The following is an 18288-nucleotide window of genomic DNA, read 5'->3' on the forward strand; positions in this document are numbered from 1 at the left end:
TAACTGACGGTTAGTCAAAACGATAGCGATCAATGAGCGAGGGACAGAGTCAAAGTGGTTGCTTTTCTGATCCGATCTGATGTGAGCGAAATTATGGCCTCAAGACAGGGGTTAAGACAACAAGATCGGTTTAAAACCACGTTTAGTAACAGAGACGAAAAAATTAACCAACTGTCAGTTAGGTCAATAAGCGTTTGCCAGTAGAGTTTTAAAGCTAAAGAGTTTAGTTACAAATTCAATGAAGTAATATCTTTGTTTTATTGCTTATATAACTTGGTAAGACAGCAAGTAATTCCTAATTTGTAGTTGGTTTTGTAAATTAATATAACTATAATTAAAATTAATGAATGCAAAAAAATGTATTAAAAATAAAACAACCGTATAAAGTTAATGTCTGAAATTCATAAAAAAAAAAAAATTGGTCGTCGAAATTAATTGTAATTAATAAAGCCATTGATATTCAAGCCTCAACCAAATAAATGGGTTATCGAAATGGATTGCATCCTCAGCCCAGGGTTAAAGGTCAATAACACACACGCAAATCAACGAGCCAAGTTTTTGTTGCTCTTTTTAATAGACCACCAAGACATGACAAATGATCAGGTAGCAAGTTGTAGGTTATAAGTAAGATGGTGCATGTGGAATCGATTTAGATCTGTTGAATCCCCTTGTTATCCCCTTTGCATATGGGTCATCGGCGTACGGGGACAGCGCTTCGTCCGCCGCGCAGTCCCATGGTGATGGTGCCCAGCAGCCCACTGTTCGCCACCCGCTGGACAAACACAACCACTGTGCGCGGCACATCCGATCGCACCACCTGCACCCCCAGATGCAGCATGCTGAGCACTCCGTAGAGCAGGCCGCCGACGAGGATCAGCGGTGTCAGCAGCAACTTGGTCTGCACCGAGTACCGCCTGGTGTCCTCCAGGTCGAAGAACTCCCACAGGTTGGCATTGCCGAGGAAGCGTCGGCGCAGGTCCACGGCCCGCATCTTCAGCCAGCTGAAGTACCAGCAGAGCAGAAAGAGCGCCTGCGAGGCCACACAGCCGAGCACCAAGCCGGCCAGGGTGATGTAGTCCATCTTGGAGGGTGTTCCCTCGCCGTAGGCCCTCAGCAGGGATTGGGCCAGCAGCCAGCTTTGCTGAGTGCTACTCTCCTCCAGCTGCAGCTCCATAGCCATCGGTGGCTGTGGCTTCTGGCGACGCGAATTCTTAAGCTCCTTCGATAGTTGTGGCTTCTGGCCGCGCGAATTCTTAAGCTCCTTATCCAGCTCCTTCGATGGTTGTGGCTTCTGGCCACGCGAATTCTTAAGCCGTTTTAAAACCTCCTCCTCCCTCTTCTTGTCTTGCACTTCAGTTTGAAGGGAATAGTTGGAGGTTGGTTTGGCAGCTTTGCTAAGATTCAGCCGCTTGGGAAAAACTCTCTTTTGGGACTCCGATCGATCCCCGCCAGCTGCCTCAGAGTTGCATTTACCAGGAGCAAGTCTCTCCTGGGAGCCACCAGTTCGCACTCTTTCCGAGGAGCTCTCGCTCCTTATTCTCCCCTGGGAGCCACCTCCTTGTCCACCCGCTCTCAACCTGGTGAGCTGCACTTGCTGCGGCGGATGCAGCAACCCACTCATCTCATAACGCATGCCATTGAAGCTAAATTCCCGACGAGTGCGCAACTGTGGTGCGGTGGCCACCGAAATGGGCAGCGTTTTGTCCAGCAGGTTCAGGGAGCTTTTGTGACAACGATCTTCTCGCTGGGCATTGATCATGGTGCCTTCGTTAAGACTTGGAATTTATCTCTTTCGATTTTCTTGGAAAGCCAATTCAATGTTGCCAGATTTCTAGACAGAATATCTTATGATTTTCATAGAGTTTTCTTCATTCGATTTTATACGATATCTAGCATTATGCTTATATCCATCGATTGTAACTGGAGCAGTTTACTTGGCAAGTTGGAAAGTAGAGGAACAAAGAAAGAGCCGAATGCCGAAACAGTAGTAAACAACAATTTTTCTGGATTTTTTTCGTTACTTTTTAAAACGAGTTCCGTCCGAGATGTACAATACCTTTGTGTGTGTGACACATTTTTCGACAAATTTGACAGCTCGCTAACGTAGACCACTGGGATCAATCAACAAATTTCCAACGAAATTTTTTTTTTTTCAATTTAAGGTTATTAAAAGAAATCATTATTTTTAGAATATATTAAAAATCAACTATCTTTTCCATTATTTAATATAAAGGTAATTTTTTTGTTAAGCTTGTGCCATCAAGTACCATTTGCAAGTTAAAAACAGATCAAAGAGTTAAACTTCCATTTCATCAATCAATGTAAACACAACTTTCTTGTTAGGTTTACTTCCTTAACAACACCCAGAAAGAGTTAATAAGATTTCCAAGTTAAAAACAAATGAAACTCCAGGTTAACCCTATGTTAACTTTTTCTTAAAAAGAGTTGAAAGGTATTCCATCGTTAGGTTGAAATGCAGTTCGATATAAGTCAAACGACCGACCCAAGAGATGAGAGACAGTCGAACAGGATGGAACATGGTCGAATGGAAAAAGAAAACCTGAACCGCGGGTTAAATGCGCATGAGTGGGGGTTAAGTTAAAGGCGGGACGCAAAACAAAAACGGCAACCAAAATGAACGGAAACGGAAACGGTGAGATAGAACAAAAGAATGAAAGCGAAACGGAACGGAACGGAAAGAAAGAAAGTAAAACTCACCTCGCGCGGCAGAAAGAAAGTAGAAGGTGCTTAGTAGAGGATATACGGAAAACGGTTTTTCGGTTTACAGGGTGCTCTTGCAGAGTGGTTCAAGTGGTTGCCAGTGGTTCAGTGGTTTGGGTGGAGGTTGGAAAAAGAGCGAAGAGTGAGGAACGAGCGGAAGAAAAAGACGGCTGATGAGCGAAACGGAACGGAACGGTTCGGTTCAGTTTCCGGTTCTGTTAACTTTTTGATCCCCTCTGCATTTCGATATCATTTGTTCCTCTTTTCGTGTTTAACTTACACTTTGTATTTCTTATGTATTTTTTTTTATTAATTCTTCTCTTTCAATAAACTTATAACGTATTCGTATTATTTATTTTTGTTTCATGGTTTTTTCGGTTGTTTCTTGTTGGACTTCTTTGTTTTCGGTTTTCATTAAGCTAAGCCTAGGAATTAGTACTGTTCTCAGAGTTTGAGTATTGACTACATCGAGACCAAATCAATAGTTTGCAATCAACAAAATAAGGGAAAAGAAAAAATGGGAAAAAATTAATTAATTAGTTTATAAGATGGAAAAGGAGCCCAGATCGAAATGAGTGGTAAAACAACCAAATGGATGAGGGAGACGCAGAGGTGCAACAAATATTTACGAGGGTATGTATGTAGAAGCAGGGTTATTGACCCGCAGGGCATCTCTTTCTTATTCGCGCACTATATCCATCCCGTTTCTTTTACTTATCAGGCGGTGGGCGCTAAAGGGAGAGCGATACAGTGAAGTTTTCCCTTTCCTAAGATATTTATTCCAGGAAGATATAAATATATATTTCACGTTTTATCATAAATTTAATACAAGTCTTTTTGTATACCACGCCTTAAAGAAAACTGCGAAAGGTGGCCAAGTAGCAAGGCAAATAAACAAACAAACTAGCGGTTAAGCCAAAACTTAAGGTTGGTGGCTTACTAAAAACAACAGAACTAAACGCAGCCACTAACACACATACACGAAATTTCGAACACACACACACAAACCGCTTAGCCCCTTAGAACCCGTTAGATTACAAATCGTAAGCCGTAAGTTTCAAAGTTAAATATATTTACAAAGTTTTTTATTTGAAAAGTGATTTTTTAAAATTGAATAGCTAAAGGTTGCCATCTTGAAATGTTTACTACAAAAATTTGTCAATTCTAATAGTATATATATAAATTTTTAAGTAAAAAAAAAAAAAAAATTATAGCCGTATATTACAAAATCAGCAATCTTATGGCAAAAAAAAAGTAAAAAGTAAAACCAAATTTTGAAATGAACGAGGTATATTTTACTTATGTATATATATTTTTTTTTGTTTTTTAATTTTTTTTCCAAGAGACTAACCACAAGTAGGCAATTCTTGTTTATCATTTGTTTTGCTTGTTATTTTGTAGGACTCACTAGCTGCCTGTATTGTTTGTTAATCTAAATATAAATAAATGTATTGTTTTACTGGCTGAGCTTGGCTTAAAAACCAATTTAAGATATTTAAGTAGATTCAACAAAGGCTGCAAAGGGTTAAGCTATAGAAGCAACAACAACAACAACAACAACAGCGGGCGGGACAAGTGGGTGGTGGGCGGTGGGTGGTTGGAAGGACCGTGACAACATATGGCGGAATATTGGGCAGAATTGTGGGAGAGGAGGGGGCGCACTCACCTTCGCACTGGACTCGCCATCACGAGGGGCGTGGCCACGCCCAGCGGCTTGATCCGCTGCTGCATGGTGGGCGTGGCCGTGGTCGTCGCGCTGCGTTGATTTTGTGCTGCCACCGCCGCCGCCGCCGCTGCCGCCGCCAGCGCTTGCTGTTGCTGCTGTTGCGGTCCGTTCACGCCCACGCCCACTCCATAGCCGACGGGATGGTCCGGCGAAAGGGCGTCACTCGTATAGCCCCGCTGCGGATCCAGGCCCCTAGGAAAACAAGACATTCCATGGTCAAAATCGATGGTTGGCTTAAAAGCAATTTAAAAGATCTATCGCTAACTAAAACTGCAAAGACTGTCGAAAAACGTGTGTTCCTAAACACCATTTCATTTATTCGCAAGTTGACTGTGAATTCGGATCAAATGCGTGAAAATAACTCCCAACAAATAGGGTGGCAACGCTGGCCTATTGATTTCTGAATGTTGATAACTAAAATCTGTTTGTTAACCACAATTTAACTTCTAAGCTTAACCAAAATATTTATAACTTCTTTTCATTAGTAGAACAAGTAGAACAAAGTCAGCTATCTTTTCTGTTTAACAGGTCGTATACGTAACTATGCGTATCGCAATGGTTTCGTAAAAATTACTCATACGCCACGTAATTTCAATAGGAATGGTTTTTTTTTTGAAAGTAGTAGGCAAAAGTACGTAATAGTTAGTTATATTATTAAGCTTGTAATTTTCCTACAAACTTGGTCCACCCTAATGGGCATATGGAGAAAATTCCCGGAAATCGGGGGCAATTGAATGCGTCAAATCAGTAAATGACAGGGTAGGCGGTCTAATTAACTCCAACTCACCTGGGCCTCGCGTGCGGACTGTGACGCGGATGGTAGAGACGCATGTGGCGGGGGGAATCACCACCACCTCCACCGCCGCCTCCTCCCCCGCCGCCGCCGCCCGTGGAAACGCTGCCATTCAATCCGCCGCCGTCGCTCACCTGCGGCAGATAGAAACTGCTCGAGTTGTGCCGCTGCAGCGGCGGCGTCGGTTCGCAATCCTGACTCTGGGACGCAGGTGGTGGCTCCAAGTCGGTATCGGAGCACTCCCGTCCAGGCGAAAGCTGCGATGGAGACACAATGGTTATCGTAGGACACGCGATTAGTGATCATTTGTCAGGATATACACAAGTACAGGCGAAAAAGAGATGAGATCGACACAGACTTAGGCCTACATTTAGTTGCAATCATTTCCAAAGAACAGAACAAAATGATATGGGAAACAATAAAAAAATATAAGTAAACACAGGTTTGGACAGTACAGAAAAACTGGACTGGTTAAGGTTTCATTTTCACACATTGAAATAGGTTTAGGTTTAAAAAAAAATAATATTTAAAATTTCAATACGCATAGTTAAATCTCACAATTTTAACACATTTAAATAGGTTAAGGTTTAGAAAAAATTTAACAATTTTTAGAATTTCAATATGCTTAGTTCATAACTCACACTTTTCAAAACATTGAAATAGAAAAACTATACACATTTAAAAAGGCTTAGGTTTAGAACAAATTTAACAAGTTTAAGAGTTAAAGTATGCATAGTCCATAATACACACTTAATAAAAATTCACACAAATGTAATCTTTAGGGAAAAATAATTCTTCAGGAATGCCACAAGTTTATATCACTGATTAAAAGTCCGCAGAGAGTCAAATAAAATACTCCAGTGATTTAAAATCTCTAGGCAATTATAAATCCTAGTCATTCTAAGATCCTGAAAAAAGATCACTTCAACTTTTCAGAAATTTAAATTAATTAATTATCAAGAGAGAATGCTAGAGAATTGTCATCTTTTTCTCTAATTGCTTTTAAAATCGAATTATGATATATTAATATGTGAAAATGAAAACCATAACAGAGAAGTCGATTGAAATGAAAATAAATGGAACAAAAATGAGCCCAAAATAAGGGAACGGAGGTTTTTTTTATTGGGGTGGGTGGGTAAAAGGAGGACAGTGGTCAGTGGACAGTGGAAAGTGGGGTGTAGTGGGGTTGTGGTTGGGGTGTCTCCTCCTTAGCTAATTAATTGTAGTTTAACGCATACTGTGTCCCAAAGTGGAAGTTCTTTCCACAAAGTAATCAACTTCTGAATTGAAAGTCAGCAGGAAAAAGTGTGAAAAAGTCAGAGATAAAAGAAGAAGCACTGCGCTAAACACAAACTTTTCTAAAATAATAAACGAAACGGAACAAAGGAGTTATATCCTAACGCAAAAGTGTTACATCAAATAAAACATAAACTTAAATGAATGGGATTACTGTTGGAAGTTCGGTTTCAATTTGATAATTCTGAATAATATTGTCCTTAAACTGAAGTTAACTCGCTTAATTTCTTTTTTTAACAACCCAATATTCAATCAGAGATATTTAAAAAAAAGTAACAAATTAATCAAATAAATTACTGCATTCTGAATAGAAAATTGTAGCAAAAATACTAGTAAAATAGTTCCCAATAAATTTAAAAAACATTCGAATTAGTTTGTTGTGACAGACAGGTGAGAGAAAGGGAAAACTGGACAGATAAAGACACAGAGAGAAAGGGAAACAGGGGTAGAAGTACGAAAACTTGGACAACAAATCGGGAAAAGAAAGTATAATGGGTAAATATAAATTAAGAATAAATGATTTTCCGGGGCAAGTCAAGGTCAATCAATCGATCAATTGTTCAATAAAATTATAATTAATTTTTGTAGTTAAATTTTTGTTTTGTTTTTTTTTTTATTTTTTTGATATCTTTTACCTTTCTCGGTGCTTGCAGTAAGTGTAGAGTTTTTGGTTTTGGTTTTGTTTTCTTTTATCTTTTGCTGGTTTTTTTTTTGGAGATGCGACCAATTCTTTTCGATATAAGTATGTATGCTATATACTTCTATATATATTTATACTGATATAACGACAGCTCTGGGCGGCATATACAAACGATATATACGCAAGGGGTTAGGGTGGGTGCCCAGCAAAGTGAAAACGAGTCAACAAAATAGTAAAACAGTAGAATAGTAAAATAGTAAAATAGGGGTAAATGCAGCGCAAATAATAGCGGAAAGTGAAAGTCCAGCAACTTAAAACGCCAACTCAACAAATCCAACCGCATGCATGCAAAGTGGTTTTTTAGAGGGGGTTAATGCGCAGATAAATCCAGGGAAAAAGGGAAAATAAAGTGGGCAACACTAAAAGAGATATAAACACACCGCCCCGGTAAGTCCGAAGTTTCTGATTACAAATGCCAAAATTATGAAAGCATTTCTCTGTTTACTGTATTGGCAAGACTTAATCTGCAACAAAGTGATTTTTAATTGGATTTTGACAAGATTTTAGGAAGAAAAACAAAAGAGAAAGTGTGCGGGTGATTTTCGAAAAGTTTATAGTTACCTCTTGTGCATGTTTTAGTTTTTTTTTTTTGAGTTAAATAAAATAAATTTTTTTAATAAATGACTGTCAAAACTGTTTAACATATAAAGCATTACAGACGGACTGTTCTTTGAGCTGGCTAAGATTTAATTTGGTTACTAATTATCTTAAGTAAATACAAAATTAAAAATAAAAAAGAATAATGTAAAACAAATTTATTTTGGATTTTTAAAGCCTCTTGAAATTGTTCACATTTATTTATAGGCAAACAAAATACACACAGTGACAGTCTGTCCGTTTGGCAGAGCTTTCACTGTATTTTTCATGAGATGTCAAGGACAGTGGAAGGCAATTACAATGGCGAGGATGTGAAAATAGTGGGGAAAGTGGAAAATGGCAAAGTTTTGAGTGGGTGAGAGCGTTGCTTTCTCTAAATGGGTGTGCATCATTTGGTTTGCTTGTCCTTCAATTAAACGGGCGTGGCACTAACTAACTAACTAACTAACATCCCTACCACCCCTTTTTTTCTGTTTTTATGCCAGGGAAAGCGGGAAAATAATAATAAATAGTAAATGCAGCAGCGGCAGAAGAAGTAGAAGTAAAAGCGGCAGCCAAAAAAGTTTTTGCAGTGCAGGGGGAGGGGGAGGTGGAAAATGTGTGGGTGGAAAATGAGATTGAAGGATGTGTTGTGGAGCAGCTGGGAGGGGCGGAAAAACTTTTATTCGCCCACGCAGGTCACAAGTAAAAACAACAAGAACAAGGCAAAGATACTTCACACATTTCTCTCCGACATATAAAGCTCTCTACAGACATACATATAGCATATATATATATGTACTGATATATACTATATACTATATATGTTATGTATTTATATCGATTTTGTAGTTAATTAGCCAAAGCATTAAGCGGATGAGGGGCTTTTTGGGACATGGGGTTATTATGGGATATGGGATTACAGCAAATGATAAATCATACGAAATGAGCTACGGAAAATGTGATAGAAACAGAAAATAAACCAGGAAAAGGTCAAGAAATCAAATGGAAATTGTTTACATTGAAGCGAGATGAGAAATGAAAACAAAATCAAAAACATAAACATAAACATAAACAAACAGCTGTTAACGGTTACAAGTATAGTTAAGAAAAACACAAATTACGATTACAACAACATTAACTAAGCCAAACAACAACAACAACAATAACAACAATAACAGTAGCAACAACAACAGGTGGCTTCAGCAATCGCTCAAAGGAATTTAAAACATTTTTGTTTTCATTGAAACTATTTAAAGGAAAACTATCCAATACATTGATAAAACAAATATAATATAAATTTAATCATTACAATAGTTACTTCATATTAAAGAATTTCTTTCGGATGGAAATAATTAAAGCATTTTATTCGATGATATATATTTGATGTCAATACTTTTTAATTTGTACCCATACTATTAATTTCAATTAAAGAACTTAAGAAATTGCTGACCAACCACCTGTGGCATACTATTCAGGGATATTAGATACAATAGATATAGGATACATAGATATATTTAATAGGAATCTGAGTTTCGCATAGCAACTGCTTCGCTTTTCTCGGTGATATTGCAGAATCTTGTTGTTTACCCACCTTACTGTAAAGCGTTGTGCTGCCCGACCGTTGATTATAACCATTGCCCTCGGCCATATATGTCTTTACCTGAATTCCGCGCTTCTCGCGACTCGCGTCGTAGTAGGAGCGTGGTGAGTACTGCACCGCAGTGCCGCGCATACCGCCACCGCCACCGCCCACGCCTCCCCCGCCGCCCGCTGCGGCTGCAGCGGTCCCATTGCCGCCGGCCCCGCCCCCGGCGCCCGTCTGCTGGCCGCTCCGGTCGTTGCAAATGGTGCTGATCGCCTGGTTCTGCACCTGCGACCGCCGCGAGGCGTACTTTTTCGGGTTCAGTAAGCTGCAAGCACAAATATCGGGTTAATAAAATACATAAAAGATCTAAATTCGAACGTAAAATACCCAAAAGTCCCAAATGAAAGCCGATGAATTTCAAAATAATATAAAGGACCGTAAAGATTATAGCTTTATTAAAAATAACTGGCAAATAATCGGTGTTTGACATGATTATTAAAAAAAAATACAAGAAATCGTTTTTTGAGATTTTTATATTTATAATCAAATTAAAATATTCCAATTGTATTCATGTTATCTTACGAATTTCAAAATTAAATATCAGGGGGCATTACGATTTTTTTTACATAAAACTGACAAACAGTCGTTCTTTAAGATGTTTAAAAACAAATATTAAAAAAAAATGTTTTCAGAATTTTACATAAGAAGATATCGTAAAAATGATAATGATATTAATTCTTATTGACATATATTTCTGCTTATTATTTCCATAAGTTATGGGTATTTTGTGGGGAAGTTGTGACACATACAGAATATAACAAAAACTTTGAGAGTTGTACATAGCTATGTTCCTCACATAATTTATAAAAATAAGTGAGTCACTGATATGTTTATAGTACTATAACTAAAGAGATAAATACTTTTAAATAAAATTGTGGTCATATTGTGATATGTTTTTTATGTGTCATTTGTATTAAGCACTTTAAAGTGCTTTTTCTGATGTTGTTAGCAAGTGCGTCACGTTTCAGAACTTCCTTCCCATATAAAATAATTTTAACAATTTACATCCCCAAGGGATTGAAACTCAAGATATAATTGGCTATCGAACTCGGAAGTTTACAATCTACAATACTATTATTTCAATTTGCAGTCAAATTACTTCCCCAAGGACACGTAATCTGAAGCCAATAATTGGCAGTCCAATTTGGATATTTATTGTAGTAATTTCCGCACTTTCCCCGAGTGGAAAATTCGGTTGGTCTCTGGTATTTTTGAATGAACTGACTCACCTGGGGTATTGTGGTCCGAACTGTGTGTAGCAGCAATTGTGCCAGCAGCCGCGCGAGAACGGATTGTAGCCGCCCTTGAACTTTCCGGTGACCTGTTCGTTGGTCGTCCGACCCCGCGACACCAGCACCATGTGGAAGCCGGTCAGACCGAAGATGGGGATGGCCAGAATGGTCACCAGGCTCATCAGGATCATGCTGTATACCAAGCGAGTTAAGAGTTAAGCCAAACCAATCGGCGCAGTATAAATATGCCTGCAGATCTTAAATTTCATAAATATTTAACCAGAACTGTCACACTTTGATTCTCATTTCTGTTCATAACTATATGTTACTATACATAGGATAGACAAAAGCATTTTTAAACAAATCTATTTAAATAATTAAAAGCAAATTGAATAAAAAGAAACCTTTTCAATTTAATACCCTACAAATTCTAACAAATTAAAAAAAAAATATTTAACAAATCTATTTAACAGGATTAAAAAAAAAATCATATCAAATTAAACCAAACAAATGCCTTTTAAATTTATATTACCCTATAAATCTATTTCCACTGACTGAATTTTTAAACAAATCCATTTAAGGGAATATTAAACAAAAAAACTAAACATAATTAAATAAAACATTCATCAAATGTATATAACCCTATAAATCTGTTAAAGGTGACTTTGGGAATTAAATAAATTTTATAAAATATTTTTTCAATCCGAAAATTCATTTTTAAGCAAATCTATTTAGAGGGCTATTAAACATTATTTACTTTGAAATCTATATTACCCTATAAATCTTTTAAAGAAATGACTTTCAGAATTTAATTAAATGTTTTTATGAATATTTTTAAAACTTTTTTTTTTGTGTTTGCAAAAGGATACGCGACAATGGGCGCCGTGTCCTTGATGTTGGGCATTATCTTCAGCACGTAGACCAGACACAGCGAGAAAATGCTGAGCATGTGAATGGACAGTGAGACGAGGAAGAAGAAAAAGAACCTGTAGTTCCGCCTGCCGATGCAGTTGTTGACCCACGGACAGTGGTGATCGAAGGTCTGCGAATGGCCAGCAAAATGATATATTATACGAGAAGACTAAACATAATAGATGAGAACCCACCTCTATGCAGTGATTGCAGACGGAACAGTGGGAGCAGCGTGGCGGGCGGTAGAACTTACAGGTGACGCACCATTTCATCTTGACGGTGATGCCGTTGATCTCGGCATTCTTGTAGAGCGGGGCGCGCAGCTCCTCCTCGCAGTCTTCGTCGGGCGAGGCTAGAATGCAGTCAAGTTTAGGCCGTGACGACTGGCGCTGGCCCCTGCTCAGCACGCTACATACCTTTGGGGATGATGCCCGGGTCCATGAAGGTGGCCAGCGTGAAGTTGGCCAGCACGAAGAATGTGATCACGCCCTGGTAGGCCAGCACCCATGGGTGGCTCTTCACGTAGTACTGGCAGCTGTAAGTGGCAGATGAACAAGGGATTTAAACACAGGATATATATATAAAAAACTAATTTATAACCTACTAAATACCCTATTAAATGTGTAATTAATTTGGGGACAACTTTTATCTTCTAAAAAAGAGACAACCATAAATCAATAGTCAAAAGTAATTTATAACCTTTTTAGCATTTTATAGTAATTGGGAATAAGATAGGGAGCAAGATAAGATAACAATAAATCAATAGATTAATGTCTTATTAATAAACAAAACATGTTAAATAATTATATTTAAATAAAAGCTTAAATTACCATCCAGTTAATAAGCCAACTATTAATAATTTAACATTTGGATAGTGGTTTAGTACAATACATATAATGATAATTGGGTTACATTCATAAAAACTATAAGCAAAACAAACTTATAACCATTTTTAATACCCTGTTAAATTTAATATTAGCCATAATGAAATTAGGTTAGCAATACATCAAAAGTTTAATGTGTTAATAACAGAAAATGTATATAATGAGTAACATTTAAATAAAAGCTTGAATTACCATAAAGTTTATAAGCCAACCATTAAAAATTTAAGAACTTAAAAATGCCTAGAAATCATTTGCATGTCAAATGAAGTTGGGGCCGAGCTTTAAAGCCACTCAAATGGGCAACAGCAAGATATTGACCCTTTTTTGTGTCGTCTAGTCTAATTGCCATAAAGTAATACGGCTACTTCGTCTAGTTTTGAGCCCTGATTAAAACCGCTTACCGAACAGGTTTCAAACTGGAAGTAGTGCACACAACCGGCTCAAAGTGGTTCCAAAAAGCCACCATTCCTTGCATAACGATGATGGGCTGGATTAAAACCCACAACCGAAGAACTGCGACTACAAATTTGATGGCTTTGTAATCAGCCTTTTGGGGGAGGTGGTTTTCATGGATGCCTAGCTGTGTGTGTGTGGTGCTCTTTGAGTAGGCCGAAAGTCGGTCGAAAATCCGTCGACCACATTGTTGACCGTTAAGCAAGAGGTGGCCAGGATACTCGGACATTTGGAAAACAGGACGCAAGGACAACAGAGGCCGGGAGAGCCCAATCCCAAGGCTATCCCTAGGTTATCCAACGAAGCCCGCCCGTTGTGTCGCCGCAATCACTTTAGAGTCTACTGAACCGGAACTGTTTTGTCGGTAGAAACCCCCCTTCTTGTAACTCTCCACTCCACAGAATTCGACCCGCATCGGATTCAAAACGAACCGGAATAGAACCTTAACCCTTTTTGGCACTGCAAAAATATCCTAAGAATCCCGAAAATTTAATTTCAATAGATTTTGTTGAAGTTATCATCACAGACTGTGATTTTAAGAAATATGTAGCTCTATATGTTCGCTCTATTCCAATGAGTACACACATACAGTTGCGGCCAAAATAATAGTAGTTTTAGAAATAGCCATAAATAGTTCGAAACCAATATTTAAACATATTCGAATTGTATTCGTGAAGCTAATACATACATTTGCGGGCAAAATAAAAGTAGTTTTATAGCTTATGAAAATAGCAATCAAAATTAGTTTGAAGCCAATTTTTAAATTTTTATAAAATTATTTTCGTGAAGCTTATAATACCTAATGGGCAAATATAAAAAGGTTTTTAAACAAGACTGACAAAATAGTATATTGAAAAGTGAATGTTAGGGAATTATTAATAAATGTCAAATTTTTAAAAATCTAAAACAACAAAGGTTTTTTAAGCCTAATGTGTTTCTTTATCTTTGTTCACAAAATAATATATTTTTGGCCTACATTTTAATGTAACTACAAGTATATAGCTATTCCACACCTACAATTTTCCTTCAACCTTTCCAACTTTGTCAATATCAATGGTTTATTGTTGTCACCACCTTTTTTTGTTTACACAGTAGTAGTGCTTAAGGGGTTAAGTCGACCAACCACAAGCCATAGCCATGAATGTTGCAATGTTGCAAGGGCGATGGCGACACACACGTGTCCTCTTCTGGCCCATTTCCATTTCCGTCTGTCTTCGCCTTTGCAACTTTCCCGCTTTCCCACTTTTCCCACTTTTCCCACGTTTCCCGCTTTTCCTCTCCACAACCTCTGATACATTTGCAATGATGTGGATGTGCGGAACTTTCTGCTGGTTTCGGTTTACGGGCTTACGGGCTATCGGGGTTCTGTTTACGGGTTACTTAGGGTGAATGTATTACTTTCTTCCGGCATTTCTCACTGCATTACGCCACTGCTCTCCCCGCCTTCCGGCTCGCTTTTTGCCCAAACCCAGATTGCTGAGGGCAGACCGCCGATGAATTCTAATGGATAAACTCATCCTTAATGCAACCACCATCGTCATTTGCCAGCTCATCATCAATCTGCACGTTATTTCTCTTTTTCTGTCATTTTCCGCAGTGCATTTGTCACTACAGTGGTCACTCGGCAAGTGGGATTATGCCGACACTTAGTTTTTGTCATAGTAAAATAGATTTGTAGATTTTTTGTACTCTTTCAATACATAAGAGTGATAGATATATACATGCTAAGTAAGATTACTAATATAAATTTAAAAATCCTTTAGGGTTAGTTAAATCTCTTACAAATCGATTTCGAAGCCAACTGACCGGTTAAGTGGTCAGTAAGTAATACCCTCAAACCCAAGAACTTTGCACTTGCCCCCACGACCACTGTGCTGTTGTAGCTCTAAAACTCTACTCCCATTATCATCATCTCCACACTTGGCCTCCCATTGCTGCCCTCAACTTCAACTTGATCATCATCGTGCGCAGTCCTTCGCTGCATTATAATTGGCAGAATGACCTCAGACTGTCAGTTTTCCGTATCCGTATCCGTATCCGTATCCGTTTCCATTTTCTTTTATTTTCCCACTGGCTCTACGGACAATTGAAAGAAAGCAGCACAGTGCAGTCCAGATTTTCAATTTTCGCACCTTCACTATCTGTATCTGTATCTGTATATGTATAGTATCTGTATATGCATAGTATCTGTAAATGTAGCTAAATCTGTATTTGAATCTGGGATTGTGTCCGCCTGCTTCTGGTTTTGATTTATTTCGGCACTCTTATCGCATTTATTTCAACGCTTACAACGCTTGTAACAAAACAAAGAGCTCTATCTCATCCACTGGCAACTGGCAACTGGCAACTGGCATTTGCATACAATTTTTAGGAATGCAAATAAAACCGGAACGGAGCGAGTCTCAGCACGTGCCAGGGATTTATGTTAATCGCTTTGAGACAAAGAAAATAGGGATTCCGGGGATACGACCTCGAAATAGGGAGACAAAAAATGGATAAAAGAATAAAATAATGAAAGCTAAGCGAAGCAAAGATGGCGAAACCTCAAGAATTAACGAGAGCCGCGAGGGTAATTAATTCAACTGACATCTATTATGAACTGCGCCAGCCACACTTTATTAATTAACTCCTCGCCCATGCAGTTTACGGAATTTCAGCCTCACTTTTTATTAATCAGCAACAAATGCAAGTGGAAATTTAAATGATATTATGCAGCTGCTTTCCTTATTTAAAGTCAGTCAGTCAGATAAAAATTAATTGTTTTTAGGAAAATATTCCTTAGTTTAACGAATAATGGACTAAACATGACTTTAAAGTTGAACCTGCCAAATAAAATAAAATAAATTATATAAATAAATATATATTTGAGAAGCATATTTTTAAGTCCATGTTTCGGACTTTGTTTTCTAAAATCAAGGCATTTTGTTTTCTGATTTAATGGCCAAAGAATGTAAATCTATTTAACAGATTTGATTTATTCTTAAAACTGAACAAAGGCGAACTATTTATTTATTTACAGCAATAGGAGGCACAAACATAGATAGCAACTGTCCAAACAAAACTTGGATTGCACAATTCCCATTAAGGCTGTCGAGCAATAAACCCAAAATTGGAAATGGCAATTGGCCAATGTTAATGATCGCTGTGTATTACGCGTATGTGCAGGCATCTGAATCTAATCGACTCGCATCGAATATCAAAATGACAGCCCACCTTCCACCTGCCAGCACCCCATCTTTAATAATATATATATGTATATATATAGTAAATCCGCCTAGCAACGTGATTGGCATTGCTAATTGCGTACGGCGGCATTATCTAAAATATAATATAAAATTATTGAATAGAATCTTATAATTATTTATTTTATAATTAAATATAAACACAACGAAATATAGTACAGGAAAAAATGCGGGTATTTAAATTCCCAAACTTGAAATTCATAATTTAAATTCACAAAAATAGTAGAGAATAAAAGCGATCTCTTATCTCCCAGCTGATGCCCTATTATAAGTCAGGTGTATAGCTCTATAAACCTAAACCACACATACATAGCATACCTATATATACTATATATATATATATATATATATATATATATATTACACTTGTTTGCTTTACTTTTCAATTTAGCAAAAATGTTTGCCAAGTCCCGGGAGGGAAATCTGTTTACATTTATGCAAAGTCAGGCCGAAAAGAGGGTGGCAAAAATCGAGTAGAAAGAGTTTCTGGCCCAGAAATGACAAAAAAAAAAAAAAATCAGAAAAATACAGAAAAAAATAAAGAAATATAATGTAGCACAGAGAAAGGCAGGCGGCTCAAGGATTTGCCGCTGTCTTATGACAAATAATTCATTTCAATTTCCTGAAAGGAGGGCGAACTGGGGCAAACTAGCAAATCAAATTAGTGACAAGACCGCAGCAGGGACAATAAACACACACACATATACACAATACAGTGTAAGAGCCTCCCACGGAGCCACTGAAACCAGCACCCACCCCACAAAGCCAGCCCATACAGGATGTGTTTGACTTCAATTAATGTTTTGCGCCATCAAATTGAAACAAATTGCCAAGGAAAACAAATAAACAGTGCTTTGCATTGATTGAAATATAATTTCAGCTAGGCGGTCGGCTCTTGGGCGCTTTTGGTTGGGGACATAAATCTTGGGCGGATATAATAGCTTAATAGGGCAGTGAACTGTCTGACTGTATTGACCAGAGGGTAAACCACTAGATACATATATTGCATTTTAAATGCATAACCAGGAATTTAATGTCATTTGTTAATATATACTACATGATAACTCTTTTTTTTATAATCATTATGAACTGCTCTTGCTGTTTGGAGCTTAATAAAATAAGAACTAACCGACTTTCTCAAAAATTAGGTAAGTAAGTAAGTAGTACAAGTAATTTGCAATGCATCGATTTTGTTTACAAATTTCTTACACCCAACAAAAATTTTTCATAAAAACTGAACTATTGTTGCAGGAATTTAAAACTATTTTGTATTAAAAAAGGTATCAATTAGATGTTTATTTAACGTAACGTAACGTAACGAACGTATTAAAATAAAACTTTTAAAATAAAGCCTTAGACTGCAGTTTTAGACTCTTTGGTATGAAAATGAAACTAAAAAGTAAAGGGGTTGCAGTATTTAGTATTGAATTAATATTTATACTTTAATACTCTCTGTAGTTTATTTTTTTAAATAATCAATATGAACATGAACTTTGCGTTTGAGCTTAATTTGAAACCGACGTTCTCCAAAATTCTTGTTTGTGAAATAAAATGCGTACTTTTCCAAGTAAATGTGTACTGCATCGAGTTTGTTACGAATGCCTTACTTGGTTCTGGGAAATTAAGCAACTATATTCAAGAGAATACCCTCTTATCCCGCACTTTTCCCCAGCACCAAACTGTCGGTGGCATCCATTTCAATTTCGATTTCAATTTCAATTCCCGACTAAATTCCAGAAAGAGTTGAGTGGTTTTATTTACTGCACGGCAACGACAGCTTTCTCCTTAGTCTCGACCTTCCTTCCCACCGGCATTACATCACTGTGGCATTGTCAAGGTGAAGGAATCCCGCTGGACACTACCGCCCACTGCCGCCCACTTCCCCAATAAAAACCTCAGCCACGGCGTTGTTTATAAATAAATAAATAGAGAAAAAATAGGAAGTAGAGTGTTTTTCTAGAGCCTTTCCGGTGGACGGGTGACTTAATCAAAAGGGGGTTAGTTAGGGTTACTGGTTTAAAGGCGAGTGGTGTGGGTGTTTCAAGGAGACACTTGCTGGAAATTAAATTGCTATGCTAAGTAGTTGCCACAAAAGCAGCTTTCAG

The 18288-nt window shown here is 37.7% G+C and overlaps 2 protein-coding genes across 8 annotated transcripts in view; both read right to left on the reverse strand.

Annotated features, from left to right (window-relative positions):
• The window catches only part of LOC128266028 (palmitoyltransferase ZDHHC8), a 37480-nt gene that overhangs the window by 4365 nt on the left and 14827 nt on the right, over positions 1–18288 (reverse strand). Inside the window, exons 3-10 of one of the 7 annotated variants that reach the window (XR_008269004.1) lie at positions 12021–12139; positions 11799–11956; positions 11562–11734; positions 10690–10884; positions 9476–9725; positions 5235–5497; positions 4388–4639; positions 2719–3183 (exon numbers count right to left, since the gene is read on the reverse strand). Coding sequence is in view for 5 of the 7 variants with exons in the window: in XM_053002296.1 (XP_052858256.1) it covers positions 4388–4639; positions 5235–5497; positions 9407–9725; positions 10690–10884; positions 11562–11734; positions 11799–11956; positions 12021–12139 (1479 nt within the window). In the remaining 2 variants the exon portion in view is untranslated. Of the gene's footprint in view, positions 1–2718; positions 3184–4387; positions 4640–5234; positions 5498–9406; positions 9726–10689; positions 10885–11561; positions 11735–11798; positions 11957–12020; positions 12140–18288 lie in introns of all 7 variants that reach the window. The other 6 variants (XR_008269003.1, XM_053002299.1, XM_053002297.1 and 3 more) reach the window with 6 other exon arrangements.
• Positions 427–2089, reverse strand: LOC128266029 (uncharacterized). Its single transcript, XM_053002301.1, has one exon. It carries the CDS (start codon positions 1757–1759, stop codon positions 692–694), a length of 1068 nt encoding a protein of 355 aa, XP_052858261.1. The 5' UTR covers positions 1760–2089; the 3' UTR covers positions 427–691.

Source organism: Drosophila gunungcola, unplaced genomic scaffold (assembly GCF_025200985.1).
Source record: "Drosophila gunungcola strain Sukarami unplaced genomic scaffold, Dgunungcola_SK_2 000231F, whole genome shotgun sequence".
Lineage (NCBI taxonomy): Eukaryota > Metazoa > Arthropoda > Insecta > Diptera > Drosophilidae > Drosophila > Drosophila gunungcola.

Bases quoted from the DNA above. Each gene is read 5' to 3' on its own strand.
- LOC128266029 (XM_053002301.1), bottom strand. From the start codon at position 1,759: ATGATCAATGCCCAGCGAGAAGATCGTTGTCACAAAAGCTCCCTGAAC.